This window comes from Phyllostomus discolor, chromosome 5 (genome assembly GCF_004126475.2).
Source record: "Phyllostomus discolor isolate MPI-MPIP mPhyDis1 chromosome 5, mPhyDis1.pri.v3, whole genome shotgun sequence".
NCBI lineage: Eukaryota > Metazoa > Chordata > Mammalia > Chiroptera > Phyllostomidae > Phyllostomus > Phyllostomus discolor.
In genome coordinates, this window is record NC_040907.2 from 155,823,641 (window position 1) to 155,840,223 (window position 16,583).

The 16,583-nt window shown below is 50.7% G+C and overlaps 2 protein-coding genes across 4 annotated transcripts in view; one reads left to right on the forward strand and one right to left on the reverse strand.

Annotated features, from left to right (window-relative positions):
• Positions 1-4,531, forward strand: part of SLK (STE20 like kinase) — a 49,199-nt gene extending 44,668 nt beyond the window's left edge. For both annotated transcript variants that reach the window (XM_028511651.2, XM_028511652.2), the window contains one exon: positions 943-4,531. In XM_028511651.2, coding sequence (XP_028367452.1) covers positions 943-1,089 — 147 coding nt within the window. In that variant the 3' untranslated portion in view covers positions 1,090-4,531. The remainder of the gene's footprint in view (positions 1-942) is intronic.
• Positions 4,532-6,000: 1,469 nt separating this feature from the next.
• COL17A1 (collagen type XVII alpha 1 chain) overlaps positions 6,001-16,583 on the reverse strand; it is a 49,159-nt gene continuing 38,576 nt past the window's right edge. Inside the window, exons 36-53 of one of the 2 annotated variants that reach the window (XM_036027259.1) lie at positions 16,210-16,245; positions 15,645-15,719; positions 14,666-14,719; positions 14,319-14,372; positions 13,577-13,627; positions 13,240-13,281; positions 12,568-12,693; positions 11,890-12,027; positions 11,403-11,462; positions 10,902-11,042; positions 10,020-10,109; positions 9,808-9,918; positions 9,147-9,293; positions 8,505-8,858; positions 7,827-7,964; positions 7,506-7,568; positions 7,279-7,359; positions 6,001-6,957 (exon numbers count right to left, since the gene is read on the reverse strand). In XM_036027259.1, coding sequence (XP_035883152.1) covers positions 6,905-6,957; positions 7,279-7,359; positions 7,506-7,568; positions 7,827-7,964; positions 8,505-8,858; positions 9,147-9,293; positions 9,808-9,918; positions 10,020-10,109; positions 10,902-11,042; positions 11,403-11,462; positions 11,890-12,027; positions 12,568-12,693; positions 13,240-13,281; positions 13,577-13,627; positions 14,319-14,372; positions 14,666-14,719; positions 15,645-15,719; positions 16,210-16,245 — 1,814 coding nt within the window. In that variant the 3' untranslated portion in view covers positions 6,001-6,904. Of the gene's footprint in view, positions 6,958-7,278; positions 7,360-7,505; positions 7,569-7,826; positions 7,965-8,504; positions 8,859-9,146; positions 9,294-9,807; positions 9,919-10,019; positions 10,110-10,901; positions 11,043-11,402; positions 11,463-11,889; positions 12,028-12,567; positions 12,694-13,239; positions 13,282-13,567; positions 13,628-14,318; positions 14,373-14,665; positions 14,720-15,644; positions 15,720-16,209; positions 16,246-16,583 lie in introns of both variants that reach the window. The other variant, XM_036027257.1, reaches the window with a different exon arrangement.

The following is a 16,583-nucleotide window of genomic DNA, read 5'->3' on the forward strand; positions in this document are numbered from 1 at the left end:
TTTTCTATTTTGGGGGGATCCCCTCATAAATAAATCGTTAGTTTTATCAGAAAAAATCTGAGTGCCTCTGACTTTTACACCTTCACGGTGCCACACATCAGCCACAGCCCACCTCTCCAGTTCAGCCCCCACTGACCGCCGTACCCCAGGGCGTGTTCTGGTGTCGGGTCTGATCGCCGTTCCTCGCGCCGGCTTTGCTGCAGGTTCCGCCTCTGCGCTCTCTGCTCCCTTCGTGTGCGTGCCACCCTGTCCTGTCTCATCTTTTTAGCTTTCCTTCAAGACTGAGCCAGGCTTCATTTCTTCTGAGAAACCTTCTTGTATCCTCCCGCCTTCTTCTAGACTTTGCTTGTACCTCTCCAGCCACACTCATCCCTGAATCACTTGTCCCCAGAGCCATTGGTACTTCACCTGTTTATCCAGCACTTACATTTGCTCCATGTTGTGGGGATGTAAAGGTGAATCTGGTTTAGGTTTTACCTTCAAACAACATATAGTCCAGTGTGGGAGAAAAGACAGGCACATCAATAGTCAAAATAAAATATAGAAAATGGTAAGTTCCATTGGGAGTGACAGATAATAGTTAATAGTAGGTGCAGTCTGTTGAGTACTTAATATGTGTTAAGTACGTCCTTGTCACATTTAACCCTCACATGGAAGCCAGTGCGGTAGGTGGCGTCACCCCTATTTATAGCAGCAGAGTGAAATGACCTCTGTAATACAGGACAAGTAAGTGGTTGACCCAAGTTAGATGTTATTGTGGCTGAACCAGGACTTGATCCCAGGGCTGTGCACAGCCTTTAATCTTAGCTTTTGAGCAGTCTGGCCTCCTGCAGGATAATACACAGGGAAAGTGTTGGGGGAAAAGAGCTTTATCTTGCTGTCAGAATAAATTCTGTTTGTAACACTAGTACGTGATTTTCTTTTTTCTTCTTTTATTTTAAGACACTGGAGGAAGAGTTTGCCAGGAAGCTGCAGGAGCAGGAAGTGTTCTTTAAAATGACCGGGGAGTCTGAATGCCTTAACCCATCAACACAGAGTCGGATTTCCAAATTCTATCCTATTCCTAGCTTGCATTCCACTGGATCGTAACAGTGGGAAGCATCCTGTGGTCTGGTTTGGCTTTTAGAATATGTCATTTTGTTCTCTTCATCTTCTGCCACAGTCCGCATTAGAGGGTGCACGAAGACAATCATCTGCCTCACCTTCTGGGTGGTTTTTGTGTGTTTGTCGTGTTTGTTTAGCAAAGATGGAGGGCAAGGAGCTAAGACAGATGCCGGGCCGCGTTGGCATATAGCATCTTGCAGTAATTCCCTAAGGTGATTTTGTATATTAATCTTAAAAATTGTGTTCTTTAGACACTGTTACCTAAAAAAATCTTGAGAGATATAATGATTAAAGTTATTTTTTAAAAAACCTGTTATGTCACTGAATATTAGTAAATATTGGTTTTTCTCAATGATGCCTGAATTCTGTAGTTGAAACTCTGCTGTGTGGAGAGTTGGAGCAACTTTCTTTTGGTAAATCAACTCTCATGAAAACGCTAGGAGTTGCTCAAAATATGATACTGATTTATTAAATACATCTATTTTATCTTTAAATAGCAACAAAGTCTTTTAAAAGAGAAAAATTATTTCAGTAATCTGTCTAAATAATTACCTGTTTAGGCATGAGCTAATATTCAGGGGTGCTAGTTTTATTAAGACAGTGCCTAAAACACTAAACTTTAATTGAGTCTAAAAAAGGGTTTCCTTGTTTGACTCAGCAAAACATCCTTAGCATTAAGTATTATTGTTTTTTAAATCTTGCTTCTATTACCATTTGATAGAAATTTTCATTCTAAAACATGTTGTGCAAAATTGGGAACAATGGGAAAAAAGTAGCTTTTAGATGTTCTAATTGGAAATGTAAAACCTAACAAATTAAAAGAAACAGAGAGTTAGCTATCCCACCTAAAATAATACATAAGCTGGTTAAATGACTTCTCCCATCTTAGCAAATTCTGTTCATTGAAAACTCTGTCAGAGGCCTGCTGGCTCTGAGTTATATTTATAAATGTATTTTCTGAAATAGATCTTAAAAGAGGCTTTTGTTCAGAATACTTTTTAAAAAAAAAAATTAAAATAGGCAAATGTTGGAAATGACTTAGTTGTTTTGAAATAAAGTCATTTATATTTTGGTTTTATTTTGTTCTATGTTTAAATTATTTACTTTGGTCTGAGTGGGAAAAGCCAGAATCCTTTATCATGTGGTTGCTGATATGTGTAATTATTAATGAAATGCTCACTCTTAGTCCCTCTTGAGGCTTCGAATTTCAAGCACGTGTTGGGCCGGACAGTGTCACGCACGAACTGCACTGTGGCACGTGAGACGGCACATCTGTCAGTGACGCTTGCTGCCCGCCATCAGCCTGTTCTCTCTCAAGAGTACTAGGTACCAACTCGTACAGGCTTCAGTTTTTGTTATATTACATTTGATGCTGGTGAAAATTTTAAATGTAACTGTGGGAACACTTGTCATATTAAGAAAATGTAAATATCTGTAGCACTTTCTTGCAGTTAATTTGAAAACTTTGAATACTGAACCTTATTTCGTCAATGGTTTAGATGATTTAAATGCATGTGTGATTTTCATTTTGTAATTGTTTTGACAAGTATAATTTACTTGGACAACTTTGTAGGTAGCCTTAACTTCTGGCCAAGTTTGTTTTTTATATAAATATATATATATACATATATTATGTATGGTTGTAAATTCATACACTTACCACATGAATGTGTTACTGTATACAAAACTCCTTTAATGCTTTATTCTCAAATGCTGGGTTGAAAAATGTTGTGAAAGCCTTTTAAAAAATATATCTTTATAAAGTAATATTCAGGATGATGATGGAAATTGTTTATATTATGATAAAAATGACAGTATAAAGTTACTTAGTGTATTTAATGATTTATTTTAAGAGGGAGAGGAGAGGAAGGTTCTCAAACCACTTTCTTTGAAATTTTCAGGTTATTGGCTTTTAAAAACTTAACACTTTAGGCAGTGACTTTTTCAGTATCATTTTAATGATATTTTGAGTGCTAGTTTGTGGCACATAATCTTATTTGATCTGAATATTTGAGTCTTTTTATTTCTTTCAACCTGACACTCAGCGTGTTGAGTGGAGGAAAGAGGCTCGGAGGAGCCCCTCGCCCACTGCCGCATCCCCCTCAACACCGCCCTTGGATCCAGTGTTTCCGCTCGCGTCCTCTTTCAAACGTGACCGTGTTCTTGCGGCCGCAGGACTACAAAATGAGAATATGCAGAGGCGAAGCATTCATTTTAATACTTAAAGTTACATAAATACTTTGAAAAAGTGTTTTGTTACAGACCGTCCCTGCACACTTCTTAGGCCCTCTGTTCCAGTAGATGATAGTGGTCTTGCTTGCATGAAGTATAGGTGGGGAGTGGGGGAGGGGCGCGGCCTTCTTTGATATCCAAGAGTGCAGTCAGATCCATTCCTGATTTGGACCTTGTTGCTGTGGCAGAATGTGCTATGAAATGCGTAAAAGAAACTTTTCACGTGTGTACCCTGGTGACTCACCCCCTTCTCCCTGTGTGCTGTGAATACACCAGACCGCCACGCTTCCGCAGGCCCAGCTCTCAGAGCTCGTCGCACCAGGTTGCCTTTCTTCGTCCTGTCAATCCGTAGTTGGGAGCGAATTGCTGAATTAGCTGCTATTCTGTATAGAGTCACAATTAAGCTTTTTCTTACCCTTTTCTGTGGGGAAGCTATAGGGTGGGTAAGGAAGAAATTGAGTGCTTATACTTGGCTGAAAATATTAGAACTCTCCTCTGACAGGTTACAGCAAATTGTAATTAAATATAAACCAGAACCAGAGCTACCTCTAAGTAGTGTTTCCTCAAGCACAAAGCTCTCAGGCATACGAGACCCACTCTAATGGAGGGTCTCTGATTTCTTGAGCATCAGCGAGTTTCAGAAGTGACTGTCTTTTGTACTCTTTTCAGTTCCTTTGTAACTACACACTCTTTCCCATTCCACACTGTGCTTAAATGACAAAGTCTCTTCTGAGAAGCCAAATTCTGTCAAATGATTAGCTAGAGATAGTATTGATTAAAGGAAAACCTAGAACTGAGATGAAAGAGGAGAGTTAGTTCTAGTTCTAATAGTCTTCTGATTAAATAAATCAATTCTTTTCTGGGAAATGATCTTTTATAGGAAATGGGATATTTTAAATGCTTTTCTTAAGTTGAGGACACAACAGTTAATGCCTCTATTGTCGCTTTTCTGTGGCTGACATGGTTCTGATACAGCTTTAAAATTTCTGCTTCTAGGCTTTGGGTAGAATGTTACACCAGTTTTAAATGTTGGCTGCAGCTTTCTGTGATCCTCTGATTTGCAGTGTAATAACTTCACAAGCCGAGTTTTCAGAAAGAACTTTGTTTCAGATCATGCCTCTTGTCTATTTGGGAGCAATGTGTCTTTTCAATCATGGGATTGACAAATGAACAATAAAGTTATTTCTTAATCTGTGTTGAGAAGCAGTCTTTCATTGAGAACCATTGGAACTGAATTGTCATGCATGAGAACATCTTGCAGCTTTTTGGGTCCTGGTTGTATTTTGACAATTGCAGTCCTCCAGGCCTGCTGACCCTTTCAGTCTTAAGTAGCGGGGCTTTACATATTTCCACCAACATATGTGTGTATATATTTTTTTATTTCTTTTTTTCCCTTGGCATATATTATTCTCACCAAACATTTCACAAAGCCATGTGACCTCACTTTTGCTAAAACTAGCCTGATTCATAATGTTCATACACGTTTTAGTAGACACTAGGCAGATCGTTTGCAAGTGTTCTTGGTTGGAGAGAGGCAAAGCATGTCACTTCTAATCCAGGACCATTGTACACTGTCGAGCTTATTCTTAACCCCAATCCTCTTTTTTTTTTTTTTAATACAAATATAAGAGGCTCCGAGTCATTGCCATCCAGTTCAGGACATATCTGCCCATTTTTTTCCTGGGTTCTGTCCTTTCACCCATTTCACGTGGCCTTAGAACTCAGGAGACTTTTGGATAGCTTAGAAAGGTAAGTGGGGGAAAACTCACGTCTAATTAATCGAGCGAGTATCATCAAAGGGGATAGAATACTTGAGCCTTAGAAACTATTACCAGACTAAAGAGACTCAGACTCTAGGTAAAACTGAAACATTAAGAAGGCACAGTGTAGTCATTTATTATATGCAGTGAGTTTTCATTAGGAAGTTAGAAGTTATTTGAAATTCTGGAAGCCTTTTGGACTCATTTTTCAGAGCTCCTACATTGATTCAGAGCAGGTACTGATGGGACACGACAGAGGAGGCAAACAGACCGTGGGGAGTGCGTGGTGCGTGGCTGGTGGTTGCTGCCAGCTGTTTGGTGGTGTGGAGTTAGGCGTTGTGTTTTTTCCCAGGGTAGTTTGTGAGATAGCTGGGAGAGGCCACATGAGAAATAAGCAATCCAGTCTTTTAGAAGAACAGAGGTACAGAAGATTTCATTGAACTCCACTTCAAATTGTCCAGCAATTGAGTGTCACAGTTTGTAACAAATTCAAAAGTTAGCCTCTTTTGAATTTGCACGTCTGATTTTACTCTGCGTTTCTGTGGGGCATTTGATGTTTGTGTGTTTTTCTTCATAGGCACTTTGGTATTCCATATTATTTGCTCTGTAATTATAATTACTTTGCCCCAGGGTAAATCACTACATGAATTGAGAACAATTCTGTTGTTCATCTGTTGTGTATATGCTTATTTCAAGTGACTTATGTGTATGCATTGCGATTGCCTAAATTGAACTATTAGTTACAGATAAAAAGGTCTGTCTATAACGATCTCAGTGATTTAACAAAATGCCGGAAACTGTGTCCCAGAATATTGTGTGTGCAGTAGTGTCAGAGTCAAACCTAAAGTATTTTCTTTCTTTTTTTTTCTTAACTTTGGTCAGATGAATCAGATTACACATGATATTAAAAAAGGGGGAAAAGTCCTTTAATTGGAAATTTTACATTTGAAATGACTTTATCAAATAGACCACATTAATGTTTTTAGACATTGAAAAGTGCTTTCAAAACTGCGCCCAGTACCCAGTGCCGTTCCCTAAGTGCAGAACAGAGGTGACGTCTTTCCCAGCAGCAGGATTGCTATTTCCCTCTCCTGCTCTCCCTTGCCCTCCCTTTTCTGTTTGCTGCAGTCCTGTGGATACAGGTCATAGCCACAGTCCAACAGACTTTCTAAGCAAGTGGGAATATGGTGTGTAGAGAGAAAAAACTATTAGAAAGAAACCCTGTCGCCACCTTCAGAGGAAGTGAATTTCCTAACTTTTCAGTTGCAAGAGTTGCTTGTTAGCCAACTCTTCTGTGACTAGAGAATGCGGAGTGATCAGGGGAGGAAGGAGCTGATAGCACAGCTTTAAAGCGTTAGCTGGAACATACCCCCACCAAGTGTTACCCCAGGAAGGTGCCCCCCTCCCATCCCCCACCCCATCTGCCATTTTTCTGAGCTCATTTTTTTAGGCAAAGCTCAAGGACTCCCGAGCCAACTTCTATGTACCTGGCTTCGCTAGGTTAGGGTCTGCACTAAGTGGGGAAGCAGCCCAGGGCTCTGGGCTAGAAAGCCGAGGCGTCAGTCTCCCACCACAGCACTGCAACTACTCAGGTCTGCCCAGCCACGCTGTTCGACCGCGTGTCTTTGAATTATTTATGTGTGTATATATCGTTTCAGACTACAGTAAGTGTTCTAGCTGACTATTTGGCTCTGCTGTTGTCAGTAGGATATTGGGACTCCAGCTTTCACCCCTCAGAGAGATTGTGACCGAAGAGCACCAGGAGCCGTTGGGAGAACTGGTCTGGGGGCTGGTCTGCCAAGGGCAGCTCATGGTTTGGTGGCGATACTTCTCTTTCTTCGCCTGGCGTAGACTTGGTCGCCTGGAAGTTAGAGAATGGAAGTTAGGAAGTCAAAAAATATCTTGTGGCCTGTGGGTCCTTTAACCGGCTTGAAAGATAAACTCTTGTAAGGCTGTCATTTATTTAAATGGTTTACCCTATTTGACTACCAGACCGGTCCTCCTGTTCCTCCCTGCATTGGCGCCCTCCTTCGTCTCTCCCCAGCTGTCTGATTGTTACGCGAATTGCACTGCTGGCAGGCTCTGCCTTTAGTAATGGGCATTTGCCTGGATTTTTCAGGCTTGCTATGGAACGAATCTCCTGCCTCTCAGTACTCCAGAAGCTGTGGCAGCGGAGGCTTACCTTTGTCTCCTTTTTCTCCCTTGTGCCCTCGAGGGCCGGGTGGCCCAGGCTGGCCAGGTGGCCCAGCGGGGCCCCTCTGACCTAGGAGGAGAGAGAGATGCAGCATACGCCAGGAGCGTGGGGCCTGGAGGAGTGGCACGGAGCCCAGCACAGCACCGGCACGGGGCTGCTTTTCCACACGAGCTTGTTATGCAGGATCCTGGTGGCTGTTGCCTGCCACCACTTACCTTTGAGTCCCGGGAAGCCCATGTCTCCCTTCTGCCCGGGGGGTCCTGGAATGGCTCCATAAGCTGCAAGGGGAAAAATTGGCCATAAGACTAGCAGTGCCCCTGAAGCTGGGAGATAACAGGGTAGTTCAAAGTAACACAGTTAGGTAGTGGTAGAATTTGGGCTTGGAAGAGGAAAACGAAGTTCAGAATCTGTCAGATTGTAAGCATCTTGAGTGTTAACAATGAGGTTTTCTGGGGGACAGGTCTCTGTGGGGCAGGCTCCAAGGGAGACTGTGCGGCAAGTTCCGTGCTGGGAAAGCGATCTGGGGAGGCCCTTACTTCGGAAGAAGTCCACGAGGTCCTCGGTCACGTTGCTGTAGGCAGAGAAGACCTTGCTGATGCCAGGCGGCCCCTGGGGCCCAGGCTGGCCTGGTGGGCCCTGGACGGTGTAGGCCATGCCCTGCAGCAGGCCCTGACCTGTGAAACACGGAAGTGGGGGCACACTCTTCACCGTGGGGAGCCAGGTCCCAGTGCACAGAGACTAGGTCGGGTGACAGGGAAGCCCTGCAGTATCCTTGTCGTGCCCTGGGGAGGGGTGCCAGTCTCAGGCGCAGCAGACTTTCATCAGAGGCGCTTGCTTGCCTGCATAGCCGCGCTGACAAGCTGCAGGGAGGGAGGGTTTCTTACCCAGCACCTCCCCTCAGCCCCAGCAGAAACTGTCGCAGTCACAAAGACTTCTGAGACCCACACCAGTTAGTGCAATGCAAAGTGCAGAGACCCCAGCATTCTCTGTCCCCTGCAGCAGAGGGTCCAGGCCTGACTGGGGGCCCTTGAACCAAGCAGGGAGAAAACTAGGTTGGGGTCTCCTGTCTTCAGTCCCTGGTCCTGATTGCAGTGCTGCGGGGCTCACAGCCTGGGCGCCCCGAAAACAGGAGGGGGGTTTCCGGGGCCCAGATGTGGAGATGCTCACGTGCTCCCACTCCCCCCACAGCACTGGGCCCACGTCTCCCGACTCACGCTGCAAGCTCTCCGACACCCGGACAGCCAGCTCGTTGTAATCCAGACCTCCAGCAAGGCCATTCCCGAACAGTCTGCCGTCACCACCATACATGCCACCTCCTGCTGTCCCGTAGCCTTGGCCCAGGCCGAGGTCTGAGCCAAAGCCTCCCCCTTCACCCAGGGAGCCTCCGCTGGACCCTCCTAAGCCCATGGAAGAGCTGTAGGACGTGTCCCGGCTGACCGACGAGCTCTGCGAGGAGCTGCTGCTCCGGCTGTAGGAGCCGTCCATGGACCCCAGGCGGCTGTCTCCGGGCGGTCCCTGGGGCCCAGGAGGGCCCGGGGGACCCATGATGAAGCCGCGCACATCAGGACCTGTGGAGGGGAAGCCGCGTGAGTGGGAGCTCAGGTCTGGGTGGAGAGGAAGCAGTGGGAGTTAAGGGGTCTCTCTCAGGGTCAACACTCCTAAGCCGGATGTGTAAGGAACTTCAAGGCACTTGCCCATCAGCAGGATTGTACTGGCCGGGAAGACCCTGGACTTTCCCGGGCTGGTGGCTCTCACATACTGGTCTCCCAGGGTCCTTTGCCTTCTGCTCCCCTCCCAGAGAGAAGCAAGGCGGATGAAAAGGGCCTATGAGCAACAGCCATGTCAAGGGCACCTACTTGTCAGGTAGCTAATCAGTTCACTTCGGAAGCTGTCGGTGTTTTCAGCTGCGTGGGTTGCCAGGGCTCCTGAGACACCCGGAGGCCCTCGAGGGCCTGGGGGACCCGGAGGGCCTGGGGGGCCTGGGATGGAGGACAAGCCAGCAGCTGAGCGGGAGGCAAGAGAGAGAAAGATCAGAGATCACCCTGCTGAGAACACTGAGTTTCCCACCCAGGGCCCCGTGTGGTCCCTCTTGCAGAGGCTGGGGCGAGGAAGGAGCAGCTGACACGCAGAGCACCGCCAGGGAATGGGGGCCCTCCCACTCCCGACTCAGAGCCATGTTCAACCCAGATCATGTCCCTCCCCCTCAGCCCTCCGCCTCTGAGAGTGGGAACCCCGCTTTGGCTCCCAATCACACCGGTACCACCACGCTCACTGGCTCGTGAGTTCTCTGAGTGAGGGCTGCCCTGGGTGCACTGTCTCTCCCTACTTCGCCTGCTGCTGGGCTGCAAGCACCTCAAAGCTCGTATGTCCCTCCCCAGGGCCCCAGGGTCCTAGGGCCCAGCCCTGTACGTGCTACAGGAGGGCTGGGTAACAGGTAAATGGATTCAACGCCACAGCTACCCTTATTAAAACCCAGGCTGCAGGCCTCTGCCCTTGCCCCTGCTCCCCATGCCTTACTATGCAAGTAGGAGGAGAGATCCTCCATGCTGATGCTGGACCACGCGTTGCCTGGGACCCCTGGTGGCCCAGGGGGGCCTGGGGGCCCAACGATGCCTCTGAATTCAGATCCTGGAAACCAAGGAAAAGCGGGGAGTTGGTCATGGCCAGGACCGAGGGGCTCTGCCTTCCATCTCAAATGGCTTGGACAGGTGTTCCCTGCTCAGCCTTACCTTGGAGCAAGGAGAGGAGCTCCTCATAGGATGTTCCCGGCAAGCCAGGGGGCCCCGGGGGGCCAGGAAGACCAATGCTGATTCCAGAACCTGGGGAACAAAATCCCAGGTTGTGATAGATTCAGACCAGATAGGGAAAGGCAGCGGGAAGCCCCCTGTGAGAGGAAGCCAGACAGAAGCGGTGTAAATGGAAGTGGAGGCAAGACGGGGAAAAGAGAGGCAGTGGGAAGGGACCGGCAGAAAGAGGAACGCAGAGATACCATCCTGGGTCCTGACGCCAAGGAGGAGGGGCCCCGGGTCCCGGGAAAAGCAGAGGTCAAAGAAGGGCCCACCCCCTTCATCCTGCTGGGTGTGCTTGTGTATGTAGAGTATGTGCATGTATATATCATGTGTTTGTGTGAAGTGTGTGTACAGAGCAGTTTGTGTGTTGTGTATAGAGGTGTGTAGAGAAGTGCATGTGTGTATAGAGAAGTGTGTGTGTGAGTTGTGTGTATAGAGACATGTGTCTGTATAGAGGTGTGCATGTGTGTATAGAGGTGTGTGTATAGAGAAGTGTGCATGTGTGTTTTGTCTGTATAGAAAAATGTGTGTGTAAAGAAGTGTGTATGTGTGAGTGTGTGTATAGGAATGTGTTCGTGAGGTGAGGTGCGTGCAAGTTCTGTGCAGGACGGTGCATAAGACACTCATCCTGGCTTCCCTGGTCGGGCTCCTTGACCTGCTCTGGGGCCACGGGTTTGAATAGCTCTGCAGACAGCTCGCTCCCTCCAGGTTTGGTGGAGCCCGGCAGGAGGGGGTCCGTGGGCTGTTTTGGGGAGGTTCAGCTCCCTTGTCCTCATCCCGGGCCCTCCTGACCACCCTAGCCTGCAAAGGACAGTCACTCACTCGACATGTAGCTGAGGATGCGATTGCTCAGCTCCGAGTAGTCCAAAGACTGGAGGGACCAATCTCCCCCGGCTCCTGGTGGCCCCGGGGGACCTCGGGGGCCCATGAGATACTGGCGTAGATACTGACGCACGTCATCCCCTGAAAGGAAAGGGTGCGTTAGCATGGACCACCCAGGCTCCAGGACAGCCACAGCCTGCTCTCCCCACACAGACTGACTGACGAGAGACACGTGTGGCTCTAGTTCTCAGGCCCATGGGGGTTCCAGCGAGCTCATCGGTACCTGGAGGGGCGCCTGCCTGCTTGGCTGGCACTGGGCGGGGGGACTGCTGCCCCCTTTCCAGTCAGTGGTTGGGAGCCTCGAGGGAATGGCTCCTTGTCCTGAAGGACCCCCTCCCCTTTGCAGCCCTCACGAAGCTTGTCCGAGGGACAGGATGAGCCTGACCAGGGCAGTCAGGAGAAGGCAAACGGGCCGCCGCCAGCCCACTGCAGGAGACTCACGCTGTAGTGCAGCCAAGATGTCTTCAGACGTGACGGACAAGCTGATGCTGTGCCCTGAAGCTGTCAGGGGGGAAACCCGGGGTTACCTGCCAATTGCACTGAAGCAACGCCCCATTGCTCCAGAATCACAAAGACCTGGGCAACTGGCTGCTTCCATTCAGGGGAGATGAATGGAAGGAGCAGAAGGAGGCTATTTTTAAAGTATGAAAATGTCAAGCGTTATTTTTGTTTTTGTTTGATAAGAAATGGGAGTGTTTTTGGGAGCATGCTTTAAGTCCTCAGAGACCCTGCTGGCCCGAAGGATCCCGCTTCCCACATCTAGGACGCATTTGTCACACACAGCCAGAGGGCTCACTGAACGTGGCTCTGCAGTGTCCCTTCATCTGAGCAAGCCCCTTTTGAGGCCCGATCACCAGGGGTTCAGACTTGAACATCACACCGAGAAGACAGGAAAAGCCAACAGCTTTCAGCCGCGGGAGAGGCTTACCCTGTAAGTAGCTCACGACGAGGCTTGCCAGCTCTGCGTAGTTGAAAGTCTCACCCCCGATGGTGGTGACAGGCCCGGGAGGACCAGGAGGGCCTGGGGGACCCTGGACTCCAGAGATATAAGACCTAACACTGTCACCTGCCAACAAAGAAATAAAGCAAAGTCAAGCCTGTCCCCAAGTGGGCACATCCTCCTCATGGAGGGGACCTGAAGCACTTGATGAAGCCCCTGCCCCAGCCCCATGCAGGCCCAAGGCAGGGCCGGGAGGGAGCCTAGAGGTCTTGTTACGGATGGAGAAACCAAGGCATACGCTGGGTCAGGAAGTACTCGAGGGCTGTAGACCAACAAGAAGACTCTAGTCAGCCACCCATTTGACAAAGCTCTGGTGCCCACATTTGTGGGAATCACACACGTCCATGAAGAGCACAGGGATGGGGCCAGGGGAGTGCACACGTGAGAGCGTGAGTGTGTGGCCGCATATGCATGTGGACAAGCGTGTGGGTGTGCGAGTCTCCACTGGGTGAGGCTGGGGTCATCTGTGTGGGCAGCTGGAAGGCAGGAGCTCACGGACCTGCTGTCTCAGCTCCAGGGGAGGAAGACCTGGGCCTGGCTGTACAGACACCACCCCCCCCCCAGGACAGACGTGCGCACACACAGCCCGCCGGACCCCACACTCACTCTGCATGTACTCGGAGATGTACTGTTGAATCTCCAGGCCCGAGCTGCTGATGGAGCCCGGAGGCCCAGGGGGCCCCGGTGGGCCCGGCGGGCCCGGCATGAACGTGGTGCTGGATGATGATCCCCCTGGAAGAAAGGAAGCCCTCTGAGTGGGTTTCTCTACCCTAGGGTCCCGCAGAGGGGCCCAGGCACTGCTCCCACAGTCTGGAGAGGGGGTCTTCCTCAGTGGAAGAAAGAGGACAGTGGCAAAGAGAAAGGGCCCCGCAAAAGAGGACAGGAGGGCCTGCAGCAGCCGCTGTCTGCGAGGGGCACAGCTGTGGGAGCTCTCCAGGCCAGACCCTCCTCCTCTCCTTCGGCAGCTGGCTCACCGCCTGGGTCTCCCTCGTCTCTGCACCCCCGCACCCCCCAGCTCCCACCTTCTGTCGCTGGCATTTTTAGTCATCTTTACATGCCGGGGTTCTTCCCTCCTGCCCCCACTAACATGTAAACTCCTTAAGGCCCCTCAGAGATCCTAGCGTGTGGAAAGTACCTAATCAACATTGAATCATGGAGAAATGGATGAACGGATGAACGGATGAATGAATGAATGAATGAATGAATCCTTGTTCTCATTAGCATAAGCAGCCTTGCTTGAAGAAGCGGAGAGGAACTTTGGTCACCTATGGTACTTACCTTGGGAGGGACCACCAAGGATGCCAGGGAATCCGGGATCACCTGGAATCCGAAACGAGAAGCCCGGTTCGCATCACCTCCCCTTCTCTGCACGTGGCTCAACCATTGCTTCATGTCTGTCTCTGCAGCTACATCACAAGCTCCCTTTGGGCAGAGCCTGTGTGTGTCCCCACATCCCCATCCCTTCCTCCCTGCAGCCTCTCCTTTCTTCCCCCTTCTCTTCCCCACAAGGCTTTAGCACCAATAAGTGCAGGCTGCTCTTAGTCAGGCTTCGGGAGCCAGCATTACTCCTACTCCTCGCTGCCTTCGTGGCTGCTCGCTCACTGACCTCTGTCACCTTTAGGGCCTCGGGGACCAGGTGGGCCTGGAGGGCCGGGGAAGAAGTTCTCTGCAGAGGAAAGAAACAGTTTTGAGTGTGGACACAATGATTCTGTGAGGGAGCAGCACCTAACACAGCATTCGTCACACTGCAGATTCTCGATCAATATTTATTGAGTGGTTGGTTATATGGATGGATGAATAGATAGAAGTAGGCAGATGCTTGGATGGATGGATGGATGGATGGATGGAGGATAAATAGTTAGATGAATGAATGATGGGATGAATGGATAAGTGGATGGATGGATGGGTGGATACATGGATGATTAGATGAATGAATGGTTGGGTGAATGGATGGATGGATGGATTTTCTATGAGGCAGTAGTTCTGGGCTATTTGCTCTAAAGCTATTGCCATATGTTTTTTTGTTGCACTGTCAGCACTTATTTCATATACATGTGTCCTGCCTACTTCACAAGACCTGGGCTCCCCAAGGACAGGAACCAGGTGTTCCCAGTCAGCCCAGATCTCCCCAAGGGCAGAACTGGCTCCCTCCCTCAGGCTAGGATATCAGGTAGCTGGGTTATCATTTACCCTCTATACCTGCAGCAGGTGGCATGGAATGTATGTGCCCACACCCTGGTGGAAAGTCAGGAGGAAGCAAGGGAGCAGGCCGGGAAGACCGAATGCCTGTGCCCAGAGAAGGTACTGGGGCTAGGGCTGAGGTGGAGAACAGGTGTGACTTGACTCCACAGCATTACCTGAGTCGGCCCGGAGAGATCCTGGTGGGCCTGGTGGACCTGGCAGGCCTTTCCCTAGAGAAGAGAGCCCACAAGATTAATTCATGCCAAGAGCTGGGCCAAGAACCCTCTGCTCAGGAGACGTGGCAGGAAAGCCCTTTTCTTCTAAGAGCCAGCCCAGAAGAAGCCTGAGCTCTGGCCCCATTGTCTTGTCCCCGCTCCGCTGGGCCTTGGGGTTGTGGTGGGCCTGGAGTGGAAGGGCCCGCAGGAGAGGATGAGGAAGGGGCAGGACCTGGCTTCCTTACTAAGTCCTTGAGTCTCCTGTGCCCCACAATTCCCCTCCTTCCAAAGATCCCTGAGATGCTCACCTGGTGGCCCAGGTGGTCCAGGTGGGCCTGGAGGACCTTGTAAATCAATACCCTCTACAGAGAGAAGAAAACAGAAATGAGCAAAAGCTGACATGGGGCTGCTTTCCGCCACCTCCTCCCCTCGCCAAGATCATTAGTGCCAAGCACCGCAGGCTATGCTTACACCCCACACATCAGGCCCTGGGTCGTGGTGCACAACCCTCAAGCACCCCCTCTGCTAGGAGTGCCCCTGCTCAGAGGCAGGGCAGGGCTAAAGTCAAACTCCCTGAGAGCTAATGCAGGTGTAATGAGTGATGGGTAAGAACATGGCTTCAGTGTCAGAGAGCCTGAGTTCAAATCCCTGCTCCACCACCTCTGGCTGATGACTTTGGCCAGTTCTCAACCTTCGTCAGCAACAGCTTCCTCCTCTGTAAACCAGAGGCATAAGGCCTGTGTCACAGGGGCCTTGCGAAGACTCAGTGAGATGCCATGGCATGTCTTGCGCCTATGACCGCTGGACCAGGGCTGGCCAGGTGCTCAGGTGCTGAGGTAGAGGCCCAGCGTCCTCGCTGCCTGGGCTCTTTAAAGGACAAGGGCCTGGCAGTCTGCCCTCCCTGCTCAAGCCTGAGGCTGAAAACCTATAGACCCTTGTCACCGATCCCAGGGGGTGGGGGAGGCAGTCCTCCTGCCAGCGACACTAACAGTGTCTGGGTCCCCTGGACCCAGGGTCTGTGTGCCCCTGGTGCCCCTGGCGTCCGAGAACCTCTCTGACAGCTGCCCCATCCCCAGTGAATCACCCCCCGCCCCCTGCCGCAGCTGACAAAGCCCTTGCTGTTCGGTCTCAGCTGGCATGGCATTGCAGAGGAACTGCTTATCATCCTCACCCACATCCGGGGCTCCGGATGACATGCTGGTGTAGCTACCACAGGCCCCGGGGTGCTGACCCCTCTCCCACTCTCGCCCCCTACATCACGGGCCCTGGAGAACATGGGGCACTCACGAGCAGAGAGGACCTCGGAGATGGAGCTGCTGCTGACGAACGATTCACCAGCGAGCCCTCGCTCGCCTCGCGGGCCTGTGGGGAGACATGGAGTTAGAGTGGGCGCCCCAGCAGCCCAGGCTCCTGGGGCATGGCAGGCCAGAGCGACTGCAAACTTTCCTGCTGGGGAGACACACCCCGGGAGGGGCGCATTGGCTTTCCCTAAACCTGACTGTTTTGTTTTGTTTTGGTATTTGGGTAGATCTCTAAGTGGTGGCACAGTTCTTAAGGTCGGGTCACAAGAGGCCTGAGGCCTGTGAACATAGCTGAGCTTGACCCTGACCCGGTGGCCACAGAGCTGCCATCCCCTGTCCCGTGGACCCCTGCTTCCTCGGACACAAGGGAGGGGGTGAGAGCAGGTGTCTGTCTCCTCTTGCCGCTGAGGCTTCGCAAAGCCCCCGATGCAGGACCGTCCCCCCCTCCCCACCCCCACCCCAAAGGCTCATCTCTCGCTTCATGTACAGCCTGGGGCCCAAGTCCCTCCCGACTGAGGCCACAGTCTGGCATCCTCTCGGGCATGACATACCTTGCTGTCCTGGGAGACCAGCTGGGCCGATAGGGCCTGGAAATGGGGTTGGGGAAGAAAGGGCATTGTCACGTCTCTAGGGTCACAGTTCTAGAAAGTGCTGAGGGAAATGCAAGTCCGGGCACACACATAGCTTCCCCACAAGCCACGGAACAGTGGCCCAGAGGTCAGCTTGCTTATCGGAGGGCCATACGCAGTTGGAGGCCAGCCCGGGGGCCCATTCGGGTGAGAATTCCTCTGCCCAGTGCGGGGCCCCTGGGATGGGCCGGACTGCCCTCTCGGACACCGTCCTTCAATGACGAGGGGCTTCTAAACACCCCCCTTGCCCCTGTCTCACTAGAGCTCGTCGGGAGGAAAGGCTGGTCCGCACTTGC